Genomic DNA, 18658 nt, shown 5'->3' on the forward strand with positions numbered 1-18658 from the left:
AGCAGCTAACTTGCTGCTCCCCATGTGGAAAAGCAATCTGCTGTGCTTCATTGAAGCGAGAGCAGGTTTCCCTGCTCTCGCTTCAATGAAGCAAAGCAGTTTGCAATAGCAGGGTGGGAGCCCCGAGGCTCCCACCCTGCAATTGCAAACAGCAGTGTCCCGGGGGTGGGCACCCCGGGACACTGCAGGAGCCAGCCCTGTGGGGTGGCGGTCCCCAGGGCCATCTTTGGCTCCAGGAGGGGGGCCGTGCGGCCCCCCTCCCACTTAATTTTAAGCCCCGGGGGGTGGTGGTCCCTGGGGCTTGGGGGTCCGTAACGGACCCCCTATTTTAAATAATTAGAGCCCCGGGGAGGTGGCGGTCCCTGGGGCGTGTGGGGGGGGGCTTGAGCCCCCCACACAGGTTTTTTTTTTTTCTTTTTCTAAAACAAGCCCCGGGGGGTGGCGGTCCCCGGGGCTGCTGGGGGCCATGACCCCTCCACATAAATTAAATTAAAGCCCCGGGGGGTGGCGGTCCCCGGGGCTGGGCGGCCCCTCTGGGCCCCCCATTATAACATCACATTGCCCCCGGGATTTGGCCCCCCCGGGAGCCAATTACCAAAGAAGCGCGGGAGCCCCGTGCTTCTTTTTTTTAATTTTCGGGCGAATCTCGCAGATTTTGTTTAAAAAAAAATACTTTTTTGAGCAGGCCTAGGGGGTCAGGGTGTTTCTACCCTGCCCCCTTGTCGCGTTTTGTGCCTTTCTTTTTGTGCTTTCTTGTGCCTCGGTTGTACCGAGGCACAAGATGGCTGCCAACACTTCCTGATTCAGAGTTTTGGCAGCCAATTAGCATTCAGCTCGTGCTCGGGAGGGTTCGGGGAGGGTGCGGGGAAGATCCGCGGATCCTCCCCGGCCATAGATATCACTAACTTTTAAGTCTAATTTTCTCAGGAACTACTGAACGGATTTACACCATTTAAGCAAAAGGCCCGAGTCTGAACTGAGGACTACCTCTTTGCCAAATTTGGTACAGAAATGACTATAAGTGAGAGTGTGTGATCGTGTGAGTGGCTGTATGGATGAGTGTGTGCTTGTATCATTGATTCTATAAGAGCATGAGAATGTGCTAGTATTTGTATGAGTAATTGAGTTAGTGTGTTTATAACTGTATAGGTGAGTAAATGGCAGTGTGATTAATTATTTGCATGACTGAGTACGTGTGTGAGTACCTCTATGGATGAGTAGCGGTGTGTGAGTGTTTATATAGGTGTATGAGTGCATATGATTGTCATGTACTGAGTGACCATAAGTATGAGTTACTGTACGGGTGAGTGAGTGGATGGGTGTGCAGACCTAAGACTCTGTGATGGGGTATGTACTTATTGATGTTGGAGTGTCTATGGTTTTGAGAATGGCAGTATGTAATTTAGAGTGGGTGTATCAAAGGTTATATTAGGTTGTGAGGAGATGCATCAAATTATCACATGGATGACATCATCAGTGATGTCATCAGTGATGTCATTTGAGATGTCATCAGTGATGTCATGAGTGATGTCACTGACCATGTCATGAGTGATGTAATATGTGACGTCATCAGCAGTGCATTGCGGGGGCACGAGTTATAGTTAGCTGAACTAACTATAACGGGGCAATTTTAATGGTTTTGTATGAGGAAAATGTCCAGCTAACTATAACGCCCCTGAAACCTATGTTTTTTTCAGTGAATTTCTAAGGTTTTTTAAATGCTAATTCCTAACTATAACGTGCCTGAAACCTATGTTTTTTTCCGTGAATTTTAAAGGTATTTTAAATGCTAATTCCTAACTATAACATACCTGAAACCTATATTTTTTTAAGTGAATTTCAAAGGTTTTTTAAATGCTAATCTATAACTTATCTCTAACCTATGTTTTTTTACTGACTTTCATAGGATTTCTAAATCTTTCTTTTTCAGTGTATCAATTGCTTTATTTATGTTTTGTATATTGTTTTTCTTCATTTTTTAAAGTTCTTTTTTTACATATTTGTTTTTTTTAAAAAAAAGATTACGTTTTTAATGACATTTGTAAAAAAATATTTGTAAACATTTTTTAACTCTATTTTTTGTTTTCTTTTTAAAAATATTTTAAACTATATTGTTAATCTTTTTTTATTATTTTTTTTAAATTATTTTTTGTAGTCGCGCACCCAACGTGAGAAAAATCGTGCACCCAACACTATAGGAGTCGTGCACCCAATGCGTGCACACCAGGGGGGCGCGCTGAGAGCCGCACTGGATGCGCGACTCCTAACTTTACCGTAAAAAAAAAATAGTCCCTATCTCTAATTTTTATTATCCCCGGGGACCCCATGGCTTATAAAAAATGTTGGGGACCATGGGGGAGCCCCAACGCCCCCACGGTCTCAGCCGGCTCCCCGCGTCCTTTGGGAGCCGGCATTGCTTTTCCATATGGGGAGCTGCTGACATGCAGCTCCCCATGTGGAAAAGCAATATGGTTTGGATTTTGAAAGGGAGAGCAGGTTTCCCTGCTCTCTCTTTCAAAATCCAAACAAAGTTTGCTATGAGAGGGCGGGAGAATCCCGCCCTCTCATAGCAAACAACAGTGTCCTGGGGGTGGGCACCCCAGGACACTGCAGGGGCCAGCCTTGGGGGGTGGCGGTCCCCAGGGCCCTCGAGGGCTCCAGGAGGGGGGCCACACAGCCCCCCTCCCTCATTAAATAAAGCCCCAGGGGGTGGTGGTCCCCAGGGCTTGGGGGGGCCATTCAGCCCCCCACTCATTTTTTTTTAGCCCCGGGGGATAGCGGTCCCCGGGGCTGGGGGGATCCCCTTGGCCCCCCAATAAATGTTACAGTGTTTGCCCCCGGGATTTGCCCCCCCGGGGGCTAATTATTAAGGAAGCGCCGGATCCGCGCACCAAGCACGCATTTTGCCATTTAAAAAAAAAAAAAAAAAGGGTCCTGGGAGTCCTTCTAGGACCCCCTAAGCAGGTCTAGAGGGTCAGAGTATTTCTACCCTGCCCCCTTTATATGTTTTACACACTTATTCCCCTTACTTCTTCAGCCTCGCTTCTACTGATGCACAAAATGGCTGCCAACAGTTCCTGGTTTCAAATGTTGACAACCACTTGACAGCCAATTAGCATTCAGCGCGTGATCGGGAGGGTGAACGCAAGGTTCGCAGAGGGTGCGTTCAGGGTGCTTATAGGGTGCACGGATACTCCGAGGCCATAGATATATATGTACTTTTAACTGTAATTTTCTCAGGAACTACTCAACAGATTAACACCATTTAAGCAAAAGGCACGAGTCTGAACTGAGGACTACCTCTTTGCCAAATTTGGTGTTATTCCGTTCAGCAGTTCTGGCTGTAGCTGCAGCTAAAGGTCCTATGGGAAAATGCATGGGGAAAACGTGTTTTGAGACCCCCCTTTTTTCTCGGCCCCCGCTTGACGAATCACCCTGAGACTTTCAGGATAGGAGCGGACCGGAGCTGGCCAAAAGTTTGCGAAGATTCGTCAACCGGCGCCAGACTTATTTGGAATAGAATGTTGCGGATTTCATATGGAAAATAGGTCCTAACTATAACTACCTACTGGCGACCGCCAGTAGGTAATATACATATATATAGATATATACATATATAAAATCAATGCACCCGACACTTGCAGAAGTCTGACAATCACTGAGAACCAGCTACAGTTAATAATTTTTTTTTTTAAATCAAAAAATGAGGGTGCCTCCAGTCCAAATTTTATTCCAACTGGTCCATTTAAATCAGACCATAAATACTGGTCTAAAATTCTATTCTCTCTATATATGCGTTTCCTGTCCAGAAGTGAGATTCCAGACTCATGAAGAGGGTCCATACTCCATTCAATATACAAAATGCCCCTTCAGTGGACCCAATGAACTATTGCTTGATAGCATTATTGGACGTAGAGGCCATAAACACCGCAAGTCTGATGTTAAAGGACCGGGAAGCACAGGCTCAAGATAAAAACATCATCCCATTTAATCAAACAGGCTTTCGTCCCAGAGTCTGTACTTATTTTACAATGTTAGGATTTGCCGCCAAGAAAGAAGGAAAAAAGAACACATGCCACCAACCAAGCACAGTGACAATATTCTTGCAGTAAAAAAAAATTCAATTAAAAAAGAATTCGCCGTTGCAGATACTTTTAATGGAACAGTATGTACCGTATAGTGGCTTCCTAGTTGTGGAGGTGTGCTTAGGTCAGGTACAGAAGCCCATTTTTAGTTTTAATGCACATCACATGAAGACATTCATTTTATGGGAGCAAAGAAAAGGTACTATTCACTTGTAACAGATATGAACTAAAAAAACATATCTTAAGCACACAATGAAGATCTAAAAGTGGAGAAAGGATGGAAAGACGAAAGTATTGCTCCATTAGCCTTTTTAGGCAAAAGTGCAGATGTGGTCAGGTAAATACTATCACTCAGAATGCAAAAAAGCAAATGGCTGCAGAGGGCTGATGTAGATGCAAACAGAAAGTAACTCATAGTTGAGCAGACTAGTGGATGAAGAGGACTGCCCAAAGCCACTCTGTATGTTTTTTAATTTATGAATCTTAGTGACTAAATGAGGCTGCTGAGACAACTAAAGCTGTTTCTAGACAAGAGTTCAAAATGTTATATAGTTCCTAACAAGTATTGCATATTTCCATCAAATTGATGTCACAATTACATGGCTCATACTCATATATAGTTGTGGAATCTGCATTCAAAAGCCACACTATCTGATACATCTGCACTGTCATCTCCTGAATGGATATATTACCGTGTAAGCTATAGGAACTTTCCTCACGCAAACATAACACCAGTCAACATGTTTTGGCCAGTGTAATACAAAATGCAGCCTTCCTCAGAACTGTGAATTTTGAAGGCACTGCATAAAGGTTTATGTCATATTATCATTCGTTTTTTATCCTTTAAATGCCATATGTAGACGTATTTAATTTTTCTAACACTTTCATTAAGTTTGAAGCATACAGAAGCATTTGGGGATTAAACGGCAAATGCAAAAACAACTGCCACAAAGTAAAATACCCAGCTCAAAAACACAAAAGAGATTCATTGTAACAAGTAAAGACTATAGAGTGAGTTTCCAAAAGAGCTATTTTTTCTCATAAAACAGTAGCTCGTTGTTGTTTATATTACATCTGTTTCATACTGATGGGTTTCTGGTGGAAGAAACTCATATTTTAATATTGCTGACAAATGTTTTGAATGCTATGGCTGCCAATTATCAAGCTCCTCTTACCTAGCAACAGTGGCAGCCCCGGAGTCTTCAAACCATGTATTCCCTCGTAGTTTGCAGTGACACACATGATGTAGTTGGGCTGAAACAGTAGTCTATTGACTTGAACACAGAGGTCTCAGGCACACTGTTACCTTCTTAATCTCTCTGTCATCACTAAACGTCAGGTCCATGCTGCACAAGTGTGGATGGGGCTACTACAAGAGGATGGATACTTAACAAAAGGTTAACCCAGATGACAGCTCAAGTTTTCTCTTGCTTCTGTATTCTTTATACTTTATCTGGTTCCAGTAGTGTAGTCAGACTTCCTTGCCAGCAACTTATGAGGCGTCTGTTCACTTGTCTTGAGGTGTGCAAGTGATGAGCAATCGTGTTGACATTACTGAAACATAATGATTCACCCTGAAACATCCAATTTGAAATTTCTTAAATGGGCAGATAATAGCCCAAAGAGACCTGCCCAGGTCTCTATGGGCTATTACCTATGTCCTCCTGGGAACTTCAGATATCATTTAGCCCCTCTGAATTTATTAATTTTGGGCATTATCTATGGGAACATTGCTCACCCTAACTGATGCAGGATAATCCCCCCTTCTGCACTTTACCACTTGTTGCTTCTGTTTACTTCTTCCCTGTTAACATCTAGATTAACTGCATTAAAAATACTAAATAAAGGCTAGTGGGTATGAGCCCCAACTGAGTGAGCTTATAGATTAGGAGCTATGAGAAGGTTTTCTAGTTACTTCATCATTAATTCTCCTATTCCTTCCCATTCTAGCTCCCACCTTCGCAGTGCGGTCCTTGCCTGGTATCTTTTTCTCTGACTCTACTTGCCGATTGCCTTCTATATTTGCCACTGAAGCCAGTCCCCGAGTTGTAGTACCCATCGACGTGTTGGCATTCGGGGTTGAGTGATATTTCTAGTGCTTCCTGCGTCAAAACCCAGGTTAGTTGCTGAGACTGAATACCTAGCTGGTTAAGCACTTATCCTACATCACATATCTATCCTTATTAACCTGTGGTCATTGACAACAACATTAATGAATTTGCTTAGTTTATACCTTTGAATCACCTTATAAGGTTTGATCGACATTTATTCTATTTGTGATCTTTGTGGCATTAATAATATCATATATATTTGGATGGATGATACCTATGTTACAGAACAAATGTAATTTTCAAAAGAGTACAAAAAATGGCCATTAAAATATTATTTTCAAAATATCATTCATCTCAAAGGCAATGTGAAATGCCCATGCCCTAAATCCAACCCTTCTCTAAATATTTGCCTCTTTCCTCCCCACCTCCTCTCTCTTGCCTTTCCCTCTTCTGCTCTACTGACACATACCTCTCTGACATACTCCTCCTGTTCCTCCTTCAGGGTCATGCGGATGAAGACCTGCTGCAGCTTCTCGTTGCAGTAGTTGATGATGAACTGCTCAAAGCCGTTGTCCTAGAGCAGAAAGCGTGCAGTGAGTTGGGAAGCAGGCATCCAGCATCGATTGACAAGATGGGAAGAGGCAGGGAGTGTCATCACTCACCATTCAGTAACCTGCCAACAGCAGAACATGATGGCCATTCTCTGCTCTTTGAGACCATAGCTTTGCAACCTATGAACCTTTACTGGGATACAGCCAGTAAACCAGCCAAAACTGATGGCCAAACCCTGATTCTTAGTGGCCATAAATTACTTCAAGCATGACTAATCAACTTTGCGTGTTCTCAACCGCAGTCACCATGTAGGTGCAAACCACTGCTCAGCTTTAATTACCAGGAGGCCAAATGTGAACACGAAACTTAGCAAGAAAGGCCATTTATCCGGCACAGCATCATCATAGATTTATGTAATGAGAAAACCTAAACTTGGAGAATCGGTTGGCTAGAGGGAGATATTGACACCCTGCAGGATGGAGACAGTCACCAGAAAACAATATTACACACAACTATTATTCCTAACTTCAGAATTGTGTCCAAGCAACACAACATCCAGAGCCTACCTCTGTGATCTCAAAGCCATAGATATCCAAGACACCCATCACCTTCTTCTCTTGAACGTTAGAAATCTGGAAAGAACAAAAACGAAACAGTGTCTTGTATTAGCTCCCCCAGCCATTGTACTTAGTTTCATAAGATGCTTTGCCTAACTATAGAAAGTTAGTATCTGAGTTCTAAACACTGTATTTAAATCTCCTTCGATTTGTGAACTGAAACTTTACCCAAGAGTGGCCAGATCATTTATTATTGAGTAAAACTGTCTTTGTGTTAAACATTTACTACTGTCACCACTAAAAAGAGTTGGATTGCCCTACAGTGAACTCAATATATACCAACAAAGTATTGCCTTTGAGTGGCCAATAGGAAGAGGGCTGAGTCCATTATATGCAGGTGACCAATCCTTCACAGGGTCATAGTGCAGCAGGTACAGCAGCATGGATGTGCCTTCTGAACACCAATTATGGTTGTCTTTTATAATGCTTCCATAGAGCAAACGGTCTACTTACCTTGATCACAGTATGGCCTTGGCAAACCTTGCTTCATTACCTTGATAAGGACTTCATGTGGCCAGATCCTTCCACTCCTAAAGAAACCTACACTGGCCCCAAATGACCTTGTCAACTACCAGCCCATCACTCATCTATCATTCATCGGCAAGATCACTGAAAAGGTAGACTATGTTCAACTCAAAGATCACATCAATGGTAGCCATCTCCTACATGAATGCCAATTTGTCTTAAGATCACGCTGCAGCATAGAGACCACATCTTACACATTGTAGACAATGCCCTTTTCACCACAGATAAAGATAACCCATGCCTTCTGATATTGCTGGGCCTCTCAGCTGCTCTTGACACAGTTGACCATCCCACCCGCATACGCACCCTTGAGTGGCAAATGGGATTCACTGGCAATGTCCTTCACTGGTTCTTCACCTACTTTTGTTCCCATGGGCATCTCCAGGTCACAAAAGATGTGGAGTACCCCAGTATTCCATACTGTCTTCTGTCTTCTTCAACTTTTACATGGACCCGCTTGGTTTCTACTCAGAGATAACAGCATCAAGATTCACCAATATGCCAATAATACACACCTCTACTTGAAAGTCTCCGATGCTTCAGGCATCCAACTGCTTGCACATCACCCAGACCTGCTTGTCCAGGTCCTAGCTGAAGCTCCACCCAACCAAGACGGAATTTCTTCTATTTGCCAAGAACAACAAACAAGATGCAGTATAAAGGTCTCAATGGCAAAAGCCTTGACAGCTTCGAACCCCAACTCTTATCAAATGCCAAATCACTTGGTTTTACCCTGGAAAACAACCTCTCCCTCAAGACGCACATTGCAAAGAACATAAAATGGCTTGGTGCCAGCTGTCTCTTCTAAAGAAAGTCAAACCATTTCTTTAACAAAGCCACTACAGAACTGCTGTCAACGCTCTAGTACTCTTGCATCTGGATGGTGGTAATGACCTACTCCATGGCCTCCCAAACGCCACACTGTTACCACGTAGGGGCCTCTTACATGCCGCAGCACGTCTCATCCTAGACCGGACAAAGGATGATCGCATCACTCTCATCCTCACAGAACTCTATTGGGTCCACTTGTCAGCATGCGCCATCTTCAAAACCAGCTGCATCATTTACAAAGAATCACAGCCAGCTCACAAGCTCACCATATCTGGTGGTTCTCAGCACACCTGCAGCCAGGAACACCATCTACTGAAGACTTATAAGTGTAAAAAAGAAAAACCAAGACAGCAGGCCCTTTCTATCTATGCACCCAGGAGCTGGCACAACATCCCCGTATCCATAGGGCCGCCACAACGCTGTTCCACTTGAGGAAGGCGTTGAAGACTTACTTCTTGAAAGAACACTACGTCTCAATGACTTAACCATCCACAACTCAGCTTCGTCTTCTATCACTCACTGGCTTTAAGCTTTCCCTCGACCATGTAAAGTGCTCTTCTGTCTTTTGGCTAGGTTCACACTATAGAAATAGCATCTACATACAGAAGGTCCAAGACCAGGTGTGATGAACTCCAAAGGAGAGCAGATTCAGTGGCCGGTGAATTTGTGTACAACTTTGGGAAACACTTGAAAGGGAAGATTTGCTCACAAGAACCCTCCGGGCCTGGGCCTATGTATGAGAAAGGGTTCCCTCAGACACGCCTAGCCTTATAAGAAGCATACGTGTGGCATTGTACCTGTGTCTAGAAGAAAAATAGTTGAACTTAGGAAAACACCAGGTACAGCAAATCACCGAGAAGGAGTTCATATGAGCAATAATGGTTTGTCTGACTCCATGGTCAGGTTGAGGTCAAGGTATACTCCCTTTATTTGCCTAAAACTTCATGAAGCAGAGGTGAAAGCTTTGAATAACAAAGTATTGGACAATGTATTTGAGCCCCAGCAACCTACATTAAACTTTTAAAAACAATCAGATTTAGGAAGCGTGTTCAATGGGAAAGTTCTATTTTTTGCCGTTTTATTTACTTTACCAAGGGCCATATGTAGGTGGCATACACTTTACCGATTCTAAAATACCGAATCATACCGAATCGGTATTTAAGAATCGGTAAAGTGTATGTAGGTAATAATTCGGTAAATGTTACCGAATCGGAGTAAGTCGGTAATTACCGAATCGGTATTTACCGATTCGGTAATGAGGCATACCTTCCCATTGATTGAATCAAAGGGAAGGCATGCCTCATTACCGAATCGGTAAATACCGATTCGGTAATGGGGGGAGCACATTCAAGGGTGGCAGGGTGTCACATTGACACCCTGTTGCACCCCTGATTCGTCCATGTGTGCACATGTGGCGCACATACATGCCCTAGGGGCATGTATGTCTGCCACATTGCACACCTCACAGTGCACAAAAATGCATTTTCACACATATTCGTCATTTACCACCAACTATTAGTTGGTGGTAAATAACGAATCCCCACACCCACCACACAGTCCCCCTACATCTCATTACTGTATTCGGTATTTACCGAATCGGTAAAATTACCGATTCGGTAATTTTACCGATTCTGTAAATTACCGAATACAGAAATGAGCCCCCTACATGTCAACAGCCTAAATACCGGTCGGTAACGGTATAATTACCGAAAATCGGCCGTTACCGACCGGTATTGGGCTACGTACATGAGGCCTCAAATGTTTTGTACAAAAGTGAGAGTCGGTCCCCAAAATCTGTCTGAGACGTCAGTGGAGGCATGCCTTACCTGTAGCTGCAGTGCTGCTACCACCTGGTGCCTCTTACTGTCTTACTCACCTGCACGCGCATCGCCTGTACAGTATGCATCACCGTGGGCTGCATGCCCAGCAGGCAGGGGAGAAGGCAGTCCTCTTCTATTCCAATTGTGGTCAATGGAAAGCGAAGAAGGGCTGCCAGTACAATGAAATGGTGAAAGTGGTGGCTGTCCTTCTCCTATTTTTATGCCCATTGAAAATTAAAGGACTAATGATCTGTTCTATTAAGGCAGCAACAGACAAGGTCCTGGTCCCCTGAAATAAGTGTTGGTTGTGTCCACCAACGACCATGGGCACATATTAATCTCTAACCTATCATAGTAATTAAAAACGAGTACTGGGCAAAGTTTTAATTGCACCAGAAATGTTGTGCAAAGTGTGCAAAACTTGCTTTTCATAGAGTTGCTCACTTTATGTACTTTGCACAAGTTCACAGTTTCTCTGCAAAAACAGGTTTTGCAGAAGAATGCTTAAACAATTGTTTCTGCAGCAAACTTATTTAGCTAAAAGTAGGCTTTAGTTTCCCTACATAATCCTCCCTTTTAAAACTTCACCAGCTTGTGACATTGTGAAGTTAGTATTTTTTTTTAATTACTTTGAGAAGTAGGAGCAGGTGAGTACAGTAACACCCGTGCCCATTTTTGGGGACCGCCACATATTTTTCTTCAGCAAACTTTGACCCAGAGCTTGAAAGAGAAGAACACAGAAGGGGGATAGAAGGAGGAAGAGAAATATGGCAATGCAGTCTCAAAGGAAGAAACCAAGGATGAGAAAGAGCCTGAAAGAGTAAGATAAAGGCTGGGAGTGTCTGTGGGTGGATTAAAAAGGCATTCAGTGAAATCAAAACTATGTGGCTTTGGTATTCTACACCCGACCTTCGATAGTGCGATAGTGCCTGCCATGGGCCTTTCCCCAAAACTTGGGCCCCGGTACTTATTCTTTTACAAATTGAGCACTGGGTGGACAATGACAGTTTCCCTAACCCCATGAAACCAATAAAAAGCCAGAATAGGCGTACCTGAGTGTGCACCTTTCATAATACAATAACTTTAAGACTCACAGGTGCTTAGTCATTGAAGGCAGCAGATGTATATTACATCTGTCTTAGAAGTAATTTTAGGGTTTCTGGGGCCTGGACTGCTCAAGGTGAATTTCCCTCAGGGTAAATTCGACTTTAACCAACAGGCTAGCAGGGGAACACCTCTGTCTGCTGAAGAAGAGGCTAGCAGGGGAACACCTCTGTCTGCTGAAGAAGAGGCTAGCAGAGGAACACCTCTGTCTGCTGAAGAAGAGGCTAGCAGGGGAACACCTCTGTCTGCTGAAGAAGCCGCTACTGCCTCATTGCACCGGACCCACCTCACACATAAGGATGGCATGGAAATAAGGCACCATCTTCAAACGTTTAATGCAATCTGGACTATGAGGGGGAGGTTCAGGGCACACCAATCAGTAGCGGGCACAAAGAAAGGCCGCATCTCTAAGAGGGTCCCCAGTCCCACCTCTTTCACCTACTTAAAGCAGCTCGGAATTCGGCCTTGTTTGGGGGAGAGAATAACAGAATTTGCAGGTATCCTAAGATGTTCTCACACCACCTTCCATTGTACCCTTTTTGATGTAAGATACTCAGTCCGTTCACAGAGACTGGATGAATCCCTCCTTCTTTCAGCATTTCCGGATAATTATCATTTATTTATGAGTTTAATATCTTGCCACTAAGCCACCAGTATTTGCCATTTCACAGAGTTAGCCCTGCAACACAGCACAGTGCTGGCGAATGCAGCTGGTAGATGTTTGTTAGGTGCAAGGTAGTGTGGTGGAGTGGTAGCTCGGTTACAAGTAATCAGTAATCACCAATTCATAGGATTGTGGTCTTTAAAAGTGAGGGTACAAGTGGGCCTTAGGGCTATATGTGGTAAGAGTTTGTGGTGATTGCATGTACTTGGGATCCGTCCATTTAGCATGCTTTTTGGCTGAGTCCTAACGCGTGGTTCACAGTTGCGTGATTACCTGAAAAGTTAAGATTTCAATAGTTTCCTGAAAAGTAGATATTTTGGTTGCACCTCCATGGCTGGCAGGGAATACAGTCTTAGGTTTTGGGCCCTATCCTCCCATTCATCTTTTCCTAGGCTGAGTTTGCTGACCACAGGTTCCTTTGTTAGAATTTGTGTGACCACAGGCGCTTATGCATGTTACCTGGTGTATGGTTTGTGCATGATGCAAACCACATTCATCTTAAAAAGCACAAAAGCAGCCGTCAGATGACATGCTAATGTTATGTAAAACGTTTAAATAAGAAACATCATCCCCGTGCTTTTGCCATTTTGGTAGTATATGCTAGGAAAGTAATTTAAATGCTTGTATAACTCAACAGCTGTAATACTCAATAAAAACGTAACAGTGGTGCTTAGAAACGCTGTTTATTGGAATGGTGGGACTAGAGCTAATTCTGCGCCATGGCACATTGATGGCATTTCGCATGGATAAGTTCCCAAAATGGCCGCTACGCTGCAATGACGATCAGAGCCACTTAACTGCTGCGTTGAAACTGCCGCCATTTACGCCTTGATGAATGTAATTGGCTATCGACGTTAAGCATTGATGAATGTAAATGGCTGTCGCAGTTAAGCATTGACCGGATAACTGTAGAGGATGGCAGCCAATTCGCGGTCCTAAAATGCTTGCTGCCTGCTCCTTACAGAGAGAGATGGAACACCTGGTCGCGGCCTGACTCTCCAGAGTAGAGTGGTGCCTTAATGAGGGCCCGGAGCAGCTCCAGACTCTACTGTGCAAAATGTGCATCTGTTTTAAATTCGCCCCTGGAGCCAAAATGGCTTCTCTTCTACCAAAGTCGCTTCTGCAGAGGACTTGAGCGATCAAGCTATTGTGGAAAAAACTGTTCGCCCCATCTGATATTATTGAACACTACTACCAACTCTTTTTTAGGCACCAAAAATGGGGGGGGAAATTAGTTTTCATGTAGTGGAGGGGTTTTATCCCTGATAATTAGTTATACATGATAATGATATGGTAATTAGTTACACATAATATGACATATGAATAGGTGAGGTCCTGTTTTGATCTAAAATAAACTTTTTTTATGGATGTTGCATGAAACATAAACACAACATTTCTCTGCAAAATGTCTGTAATAGACTCACGTCATCCATGATAAAAATACATTAAAGGAAAACAGTATTTTAAACAATCTGTTTAAGAATTATTCAAGGTCATCAGGACAAGACTCTCTGCAGAACAGAGCTGGATCTACAGGGGTGGCCCTAAAAGGCTGGGACTCTGGGCCAAATCCCACTTTGCCCAAGCCTTAAAACGTCTCAATGGTGCTCTTACCCTCCCTGTGCACCATGGAGCAGGGTCGGACTGGATATCACAAGCAGCCAGGGCAAGGTGCCTTGAGTGACCTAACCTAACGGGATATAGGGCCATATGTAGGTAGGCTGTGTTTTGCGATTGTCTAATTGCAATTTTTAGGGAATCGCAATTAGAGAATAGCAAAACGCTATGTAGGTAGGATTAGCAATTTTTTTTGCGAATCCCACCTATTCCTTATTTGCGATTCTCTAATTGAGAATCGCAAATAAGGAATACCTTGCCATTCATTCCTATGGGCTAAAAGGCCCATAGGAATGAATAGGAAGACATTCTCAATTTGCGATTCTCAATTAGAGAATCGCAAATTGAGAATGTAATTTCAAGGTTGCAAGGGTGTCAATAGGACACCCTGTTGCACCCCTGTAATGAGCATGGGTGCACATGTGGCGCACATACATGCCCTAAGGGCATGTATGTGTGCCACATGGCACTTTGAATAATGCAAAAAACTGCATTATTAAAAGAAATCGCAAATTACCATCAACCAGAAGTTGGTGGTAATTTGCGATTCCTTAAGCCAAAATAGCACAACTTGGGTGCTTTCTACATTGCATTTAAGGAATCGCTATGTGGGATTCCTTAAATGCATTTGCAAAATAAGGAATCGCAAATTTTGCGATTCCTTATTTTGCATATGGGTTTTGTTCCCTACATAGCATACTGCCCAAATTGCGATCGCAAACGCCGAAATTCGGTGAATTTCGGCGTTTGCGATCGCAATTTTGCTTTCTACATATGGCCCATAGCTCCTATATCCCAACACAGTTTGAACATGAGCTGTGCAACAGAGCACGAGAGGGGCCCTTGTTAATAGGTGTCTGGGAGCACGGGCGTAGGAAATAGGGCCGTGGCGTTCAGATCCCTCCAAATTTTGGAGTAAAGGGGGCTCTGGGAGAAAAAAAAAAAACAGCCCTGAAAAAGTCAACTGCAGGCCATGTGAGAGAACTCCAAGGCCCCGGATAAAAAAAGCCTTAATTATTATTATATAAAATCTTTATTGCACAACTTAAAATCATTGCAGATACCATGGACATACAATAGAACAAATGTATCATCTTTAGAAAAGAACACCCTCAGTGCCTGAGGATGTTCAGATTAAATACTCATATTTAAAACTCTATCCAAAAATGTTAAAACAGACAGGTAATTTGGGGTCAACACCGCTTAAGCATGCTTTCACCGCTTAGGCATAATTCCTGAATTTTTAACTGAAAATAGGCTGGTCTTAAAAATTTCTGCCACAGTGCTGTCAATTCTGTAAAAATGGATATTATGTGGAGTAATGTATTCCCTTTGCTTGTTTTGATGTTGTTTTGTTTGCTTGTTGCGGTGGTAAGCACATAGTCAGTATGGTTTTACACTGGAGAGTTGTTAAAGAGGTTTACAGCTTTAGAGTAGCTTATCCAGTCGAGGTTTTTTCTTTGCATTTTGAGACCTATAATCCTGTTTGACTCATTTTACAAGCAAGACGCCCCATTATACAGGCAGGACGTCCCATTATAAAAGCAGGACGCCCCATTATACAAGCAGGACATCCCATTATAAAAGCAGGATGCCCCATTATACAACAGGACGTCCCATCAAACAAGCAGGATGTCCCATCAGAAAAGCAGGACGTCCCATATACAAGCAGGAAGTCCCATTATACAAGTAGAACACTTCATCATACAAGCAGGACACACCATTATACTAGAAGGACGCCCCATTATACAAGCAGAACACCACATTATACAAGCAGGCGCCTCATTATACAAGCAGGACACCCCATTATACAAGCAGGACGCCCCATTATACAAGCAGGACACACCATTATACTAGAAGGACATCCCATTATACAAGCAGCACACCCCATTATACAAGCAGCACGCCCCATTGTACAAGCAGGACACCCCATTATACTAGCAGGACACCCCATTATACAAGCAGCACGCCCCATTATACAAGCAGCACAACCCATTATACTAGCAGGACACCCCATTATACAAGCAGAACACCTCATTATACAAGCAGGACGCTCCATTATACTAGCAGGACGCCCCATTATACAAGCAGGACACCCCATTATACAAGCAGGACGCCCCATTATACAAGCAGGACATCTCATTATACATGCAGGACGCCCCATTATACAAGCAGGACACCCCATTTCACAAGCAGGACGCCCCATTATACAAGCAGCATGCCCCATTAAACAAGCAGCATGCTCCATTATACTAGCAGGACGCCTCATTACACAAGCAGGACGTCCCATTACACAAGCAGGACGCCCCATTATACTAGTAGGACGCCTCATTACACAAGGAGGATGTCCCATTACACAAGCAGGACGCCCATTACACAACCAGGATGCCCCATTATACAAGCATCATGCTCCATTACACAAGCAGCATGCCCTCATTATATAAGCAGGATGCCCCATTATACAAGCAGCACGCCCCATTATACAAGCAGCACGCCCCATTACATAAGCAGGACGCCCCATTATACAAGCAGGACGCCCCGTTATACAAGCAGCATGCCCCATTATACAAGCAGCATGCCCCATTATATAAGCAGCATACCCCATTATATAAGCAGCATGCCCCATTATACAAGTAGGGTGCCCCATTATATAAGCAGGATGCCCCATTATACAAGCAGCATGCCCCATTACATAAGCAGGACGCCCCATTATACAAGCAGGACGCCCCATTATACAAGCAGCATGCCCCATTATACAAGCAGCATGCCCCATTATAAAAGCAGCATGCCCCATTATATAAGCAGCATGCCCCATTATACAAGCAGCATGCCCCATTATATAAGCAGCATACCCCATTATACAAGCAGCATGCCCCATTATACAAGCAGCATGCCCCATTATACAAGCAGCATGCCCCATTATACAAGCAGCATGCCCCATTATATAAGCAGCATGCTCCATTATACAAGCAGCACGCCCCATTATACAAGCAGGACTAAAAGGTCCCGAATGCAGTGCAAATAACTCTCGAGTGAAGAAGCTCCTCGTGGATAAACCACTGACCCATGAGAACTCTGCAGGGGTAAATACAAAGGTGGACTATCAGTGCTCCGCAGCTCTTTGAGGGAAGGCTCATTTCTGAATGTTACACTTTGTGAAACTCTTTGATAGCCGCCACAGCAATTTAAAGCATGGCGCCAGTGCACCGGTGTTTGTTACGTAAAGTACAGAAGCGTAGGAGGGAGGAGTCGTCGCCGCTGGCAAGAGAGCCAGAGGAGAGGCATAGAGGGGAGAGTGAGATGAGGCAGCGAGGACACAACTAGGTGCAATTGTCATTAATGAAGCAGGCACAAGGGCCCGTGAGTGTGAGATGCCCACTTCACATTAATCATGGCTCCCTTTTCCTACCAAGCAAGGTGGGAGGAGGTCTTATTCCTTGCTTGTAAATGGGTCGACAACACCCCTGCTACACCTCTATGAGGCGATATGGGCATAGAGGTCATTGGTGCAGTGGCACTGGGTGCTGGTGTCTGAGGGCCCTTTGCATATAAATCCTGGATGCACTTTACAACCAAAGAAGGGGGTAGATGGTGACATCTTCCTTGCTTGTATTATCGCCCATGACATCCTTGAAATGCCACCGTGAGGCAGCAGCGGGTGTACCTGTCGTTGGTGCAGCAGCACTGGTGTCCTGGTGGTCTGAGTGGCAATTTGCATCCGAATCACGCTACCTTTTAGCAACAAACACGGGGTAGAAGGCCGTATATGGCTTGCTTCCATTAGGGTCCATGACACCTTTGCTATGCCTCTGAGAGGCAGAGAGCTAAGAGATGAGAGAATCAAAACAGTGAGGAGGGAAGGGAGGGAAGATGGGTAAAAGAACAGTGAGTTGATTGCTATATAGTGAAGGGAAAGAACTTGAGAGTCATCTCAAAGAATTTAATGAGAGCGGGGCTAGAAGAGGAGTGGGACAGAAATTAGGAGGAGTTGTAGGTTTAGATGATGTCACACTTAGGTATAAGGACTAGGACATGATAAGACGGTGTAGGTGAGGTGTGACACTTGAGTAGTAGCAGGACAGGAGGAGTAGGATTAGGATATGAGTGGAGAAGACTCGAGAGATAGAAGTTTTGAGGAGAAAGGCTAGGAGTGCAACCAGAGATGAGAGAAGGACAAGTTCTTGTAGGTGTGGATAATTATTATGCTACGGTAGTATCATCAGGACAGCAGAAGTAGGAACTGATAAGGATTAGAGAGAAGCGAGAGAAGAAAATGGGAGCCCAAAGTAGGAAAGGTTTTTGCAGTCACAAACACTGCAGTTTGCGAAAACTGCAGGTTTTGTGGCAGAAAAAAGATGCTTCAAAATTTTCAAAACACATTTTGTGAGGAAGAAAAGCCTCTCCGGGTCACAATAGTGTTCGGCACCTCATTCCGAATTGCAATTAGGAGGCGGTGTCCCCTTCTAAGTGCGATTCGCAATGACATGTATCAGTGGTTTGTGACTGCAATTGCTACCTTCATCTAGTGATCACATGCTGACACCTGAGTTGGGGTGGAATCTGAATCTTATAAAAGGGAGGCTGTCCTTATGGAACAACTTCAGCTTTGTGACTTGTGTCGGGCGGGCTTGTGAGAGCAGACAGTAGTCCAGTGGATCATTTCATGCGACCCTTATTGTCCTTCCCAATGGGAAACAATGTTTTTAAAGCAGCACCTGCCCCTGTAATGGGCACAGACTGCTTTACATTTTTTTTCCCTGTCTGGGAATGCAAATTGAAGGATAGAGGTCTG

At 44.0% G+C, this 18658-nt stretch overlaps 1 protein-coding gene across 1 annotated transcript in view; it reads right to left on the reverse strand.

Annotated features, from left to right (window-relative positions):
* The window catches only part of MYO1A (myosin IA), a 357566-nt gene that overhangs the window by 156346 nt on the left and 182562 nt on the right, over positions 1 to 18658 (reverse strand). The window contains exons 13-14 of the mRNA XM_085600969.1: positions 7255 to 7320; positions 6606 to 6710 (exon numbers count right to left, since the gene is read on the reverse strand). Of these exons, the coding sequence (XP_085457095.1) occupies positions 6606 to 6710; positions 7255 to 7320 (171 nt within the window). The remainder of the gene's footprint in view (positions 1 to 6605; positions 6711 to 7254; positions 7321 to 18658) is intronic.

The sequence above is a fragment of the Triturus cristatus genome, chromosome 4_2, assembly GCF_964204655.1.
Source record: "Triturus cristatus chromosome 4_2, aTriCri1.1, whole genome shotgun sequence".
Taxonomy (NCBI): Eukaryota; Metazoa; Chordata; class Amphibia; order Caudata; family Salamandridae; genus Triturus; species Triturus cristatus.